Below are 4,717 nucleotides of genomic sequence, written 5' to 3' on the forward strand. Positions count from 1 at the left end.
TGTAGAAGCATAACGAATGAGCTTACTACAAAGAAGTTTGACTGGTCTCAGTCAATTCACAATCATGTGACAAACATGTGTAACTTGACAGTAAAGTTAACGACCTTGAGAATGGAGATTCATGAGCAATTCTCGGCCCAATTTATCAAACTCCTTACATGTGGAATTTAGCCAATTCCATGTGAATTTAACACCATTAAAGATAAATGGGACATTTAAAGAATTAAAGGTTATGTTAGTATAAAATGAATGGAGATTAAAGAAGATAAATTATCAAGTTGTGAATCTTAGTCTTGAAGGTTTAGACACCAATAAAGGAAAACTAAGTAAGTAGGACAAAAGGAAGGATAAATCGTTTCTGAAAGATCCAAAAAAAGCATATCCATAAGGAAAAGAAGAGTTTCGGTAACACCTACCACTACTATTAAGGAAATAAAATGGGCTTCTTTTATGTGAAAAGGAGAGATCTCGGATTCAATTCATATTGAATTTCCCTCCCAAAAAAATAATACAGATATTAGATTTCACTCATAAGCCCACAATCCACCACCAATACGAACACGAAAATGTGATCCTAAGTGGGAAATTTACAGATGAATATTAAGGTAATATCATATGATAAGCATACAACAACTAGCAACCCGCCTCATCTTACACGGGGGGATCTACGGTGTGCTGGCACAGGAGATGCCAACGGTGTCATATTCATAGGCGAATGGTGCTTCGACTGCAAAATGGGCACGTGCTCACCTTGCTGATTGTCTGTCTTCAAGTGTCTGATTGCGCACTTGGGCGCTTGGAGCTCTTCCAGTTTGGCCAAGACCTCCGCCATACGAGGCCTCTGCTTCGCCTCGTGGCTCAGGCATTGCACAGCAATGGTGGCAGCGGTGAAGGCTGCTTTCTGAGGGTATTGCCCCTCCAGTTTGATGTCCATTATGCGGAACAGTTTTCTCTTGTCGCCCATGTATGGCTTTGCCCAATCCACTAGGTTTTGCTCGACACCTACCTTCGTTTTGTCAACAGCACGGCGCCCAGATAGCAGCTCGAGCATAACCACCCCAAAGCTGTAAACATCGCTCTTTGCTGTCAACCGACCTGCTCATAGACCAAGAACGACAAGAATTTTGTTAGAACATAGACGATAGATGCTTTTGTGGATCTTCAAAGGAAAAGATAAGCAAGTTATCAAAGGAAAAAAAGCATGATGTGTTTTAGCTGTTTCACCTGTGGCAACATACTCAGGTGCAGCATATCCATGTGTACCCATAACTTGAGTTGACACATGGGTCCTATCACCAGTTGGGCCAGCTTTTGCCAAACCGAAATCGGACAGCTTCGAATTGAATTCCTGCATCCCCAAATGAAGTTGTCAATGAGAAAAGATAATGGATGGCTCATTAACAAGGTTAGCAGTGTAACTAGTTGGGTTCATACCCCGTCTAGAAGAATGTTTGATGCTTTAAAATCTCTGTATATGACTTGCTCTTCAGCTTCATGCAAGAAAGAAAGGCCTCTGGCAGCACCTATAGCCACCTTGATTCTAGTAGCCCAAGATAGAGGTTGAGGCCCTCCTGAAAAACGGACACAAAAGCAATTAGAACTGAATTAACAAAAGATCACACCCCACAACACGAAAATACAAACTATAGTGTTGAAGTAATTATATACAGAGTAATATTCATATGACAAACTTAACAAAGATAATGCATACTTCTGAACAAGTGATTCTCTAGGCTTCCTTTTGGCATGAATTCGTAGACCAATAGCCGATTGTCACCGTCCGAGCAGTAGCCAATAAGTTTAACTAGGTTTGGATGGCGAAGCTGACCCAAGTAATTAACTTCTGTCTGAAAACCATAGCCAGACTCTCAGAAACTTGAAAACATAATTTAACTAAGCTGTGTAGTAGCAGATACTTACCAACCACTCTTTATGGCCTTGGAACCCTTCAGGCTTTAACTTCTTGACAGCAATGACCAACCCTGATCCAGGCCTGGCAGCAGTAAGAGTATGCTCGTCGATCCATCCTTTGAAGACATAGCCGAATCCTCCCTCCCCAAGAAGACTGTCAGGTCGGAAGTTTCTTGTAGCATTCTTTAACTCGTTAAAGGAGAACGCCTTCACATGAGGGGATGAGAGAATCTCAGCTTCTGATCTCGGAGTGGGGAGGCTTTCTGCACTGCTTTTAGCACTGTACGAGGGAATGCTTATGTTGGATGGAGCTGATGAGTTGCTGTTTTTGCAGGCAAATCTCGATGCTTCTGGAGATAATTAAAAGGCAAACTTAGGCGAGATCATTACCCCTGTCAACTAGTACTACTGTTCTTACAAATTCACAATTATTAACAGCACAAACAGGATTGAAGTGACTTATCCAATATATGAATTCAGTATTCGGAGAAACTAGATATTTGAGTTAATCTAGTCCTTTATATACAGAGTCAACTGACAGTGAGTATACATGATTAAAAGTTTCTATCAATGCATTCATCTATGCTAACGCGAATCTCCATATTTAAGATCATTGTATTTTAAGTATACAGAGAAACAATAGTTACTAATAGGGGTAATCAAGACAAGAAGTTTTGAGTCCTTTACAAACAAATATCAGTTGGATATGTAGAAAATAACCAGAAATTGTAGACATCTACCTAAATAGAAGAGGCTGCTAATAATTACAGATAACAAGAAGTATCTCTAAATGGGAATCAGTTTTTCACTTGCCCTAATTCCCAAGTTACCAGTATACAAAAAAAGAAACAGCATATTTCTATATTGAAGAGATTACAAATAATTAATGCTTCTTCAAGTAATAATAATTGAAACTAAAGGGAAACGGAACAAAAAAAAAACATGTTTTTTCACTATAAGCACAAATCAGAGCCAAAATTCACAAAAATAACATAAACCTATAACCATCAAATTCAGCTTAATTAGGTTAATTTTTAAAAACTGTATCCGCACATCGAGTTCAAACAAGATCCACACAGTTTCTAACAAAATGAAATCGGGATCGTCGGAATCGAAAGTGCAGTCGCAAAATCGATAATTCAAAAAAAAAGAGAAGGAAAATTACCAGAAGTGGTGCTGAGAGTGGCGTCAACTCTTGCAGAGGAACCAAAGCAATTTCCCATACCTAGAAGAGAGCAGAGCAGTGACGAAAAGGATTGTGAAAAATCCTTGAAAAGGAGTGGAGGAAAGTGTAGATGCAACCAAACAATCGGGCTAATAATGGAATGGGGCAGTAAATAAGGCAAGTTCCCCGACTAAATTCGCAAGCGTTTTGGTGTATGCAGGTGGAAGCGGGGAAAGTAGATGACAAGAAAGATGGAAAAGTAGAAATTGTTTTGCGCAACAAGGAAGAAACTTCTCTCTCTTTCTCACTTGCGCAGAGAAAAGGGGGTGTGGGTGTGAAAAAGGCGGAAGCGAGATGGAAAATGCGTAGAACTGAAGGAGATGCGGATGCTGCCTCTCTCTCTCTCTCTCTCTCTCTCTCTCTCTAGAGATTGGTTAATGAAGTAGTAGTAATTCTCTTGCCTGAATTTGTTATGGACTTTGAGCAGTGACCCACCTAACTACACGACAAACACCCCATCTCTATTTTTGTTAACGTGTTTGCCACTGCCCACGCTTTCCTATTTTAACCCTCTTTCTCACATTGCACTATTTTCTTTTTCTTTTTCTTTTTTCTTTTTCTTCTACGGGATTTATCTAATTTGTTGATTGGACACCATTCATATATTTCCGGACCATTAAATTTTTACTCCTAAATAAATTTAGTTGTCCTATTACCTAGTGTGTTCAGCCAATCTTATAGTAATATGGAATAATATGTTTGGACTAATGAAATTTTTACTCTTAACTAAATGGTTCGATTTAAAAATAACTTGTGATGATCATGAGATTGAATTCTTGAAGAACTGCACCACTCAAATACTCTTTTGAGGTTGCATTTTAGTTCAGCAGTTGACTATTGCTCAAGATTTTCAAAATAAGCCTAAAAATAGACAAATAAATATGCGCATTTTAGATTTTACCAACCCATCCCATCACTATTTGTTCTATAAAATGGAATTTGTTCTATTTGGATTAGAGTATCTCCAGACGTGTCCTTCCCACTAGTACCTCTACTAACCCTTCTCACATAAACTGTCTGCTACGTCGGCACTAGCTCTTCCCATTTCACTGCCACATCACTAGCCCTTCCCACTGCACTAGGACTTCCACTAGCCCTTCCCGCAATTATTCAATTTACGGATAAAATTTACGGAATTAAAATGTCGACACGGATTACGGGAAAATTCGAATACTTCATTAAAAAATTACATAAAACTTAAAAAAAATTACATAATCTAAAAATAAAATTACATAATACCCTCGGCTCTATTCCTCCTCGTCCTCGTCCCCGTCGCCCGTGCCGCTGCCGCCTCCGACGTCCCCGCCCCCAATCTCAACGCCATGATCATCAATGGGTGGCATCCCTAAATCACGCCGACATTGGTCGACCACATCCTTGCAAAGCCTTTTGTACACAGGATCGTGCGTGCTAAACCATGTCCTCATGCTCTGCATCAGGGTCTTCGTCAGCTGCGCACGGGCGAGGCGGTCGGTACCTGGACCTTCCGGGGCATCCGATTCGACCTCGTAGGACCCGCTGCCGCTTCCCCTCGCCATCCGCTGCGCAGCCTGTTGCCCCATCGGGCGACGACGACGGCGA

The 4,717-nt window shown here is 40.6% G+C and overlaps 1 protein-coding gene across 2 annotated transcripts; it reads right to left on the bottom strand.

Annotated features, from left to right (window-relative positions):
* Window positions 1–424: 424 nt before the first annotated feature.
* LOC125205566 (probable serine/threonine-protein kinase PBL3) lies at window positions 425–3,492 on the bottom strand. 2 transcript variants are annotated; one of them, XM_048104596.1, is made up of 6 exons: window positions 3,077–3,492; window positions 1,921–2,258; window positions 1,712–1,847; window positions 1,435–1,571; window positions 1,225–1,348; window positions 425–1,095 (listed from the first exon to the last, which is right to left on the bottom strand). In XM_048104596.1, the coding sequence occupies exons 1-6, from the start codon at window positions 3,132–3,134 to the stop codon at window positions 647–649; spliced, it is 1,242 nt and encodes a 413-aa protein (XP_047960553.1). In that variant the 5' UTR covers window positions 3,135–3,492; the 3' UTR covers window positions 425–646. The 2 variants fall into 2 exon arrangements, with proteins under 2 accessions (XP_047960553.1, XP_047960551.1); XM_048104594.1 differs by having other exon boundaries at window positions 1,921–2,261.
* Window positions 3,493–4,717: the final 1,225 nt, after the last annotated feature.

This window comes from Salvia hispanica, chromosome 2 (genome assembly GCF_023119035.1).
Source record: "Salvia hispanica cultivar TCC Black 2014 chromosome 2, UniMelb_Shisp_WGS_1.0, whole genome shotgun sequence".
In the NCBI taxonomy this organism is placed as follows: Eukaryota; Viridiplantae; Streptophyta; class Magnoliopsida; order Lamiales; family Lamiaceae; genus Salvia; species Salvia hispanica.

Bases quoted from the DNA above. Each gene is read 5' to 3' on its own strand.
- LOC125205566 (XM_048104594.1), bottom strand. From the start codon at position 3,134: ATGGGAAATTGCTTTGGTTCCTCTGCAAGAGTTGACGCCACTCTCAGC. The intron at 2,262-3,076 runs GTAATTTTCCTT...AATTATCTCCAG, and splicing joins CACTCTCAGCACCACTTCTG to AAGCATCGAGATTTGCCTGC. The intron at 1,572-1,711 runs GTATGCATTATC...TCCGTTTTTCAG, and splicing joins AGAGAATCACTTGTTCAGAA to GAGGGCCTCAACCTCTATCT.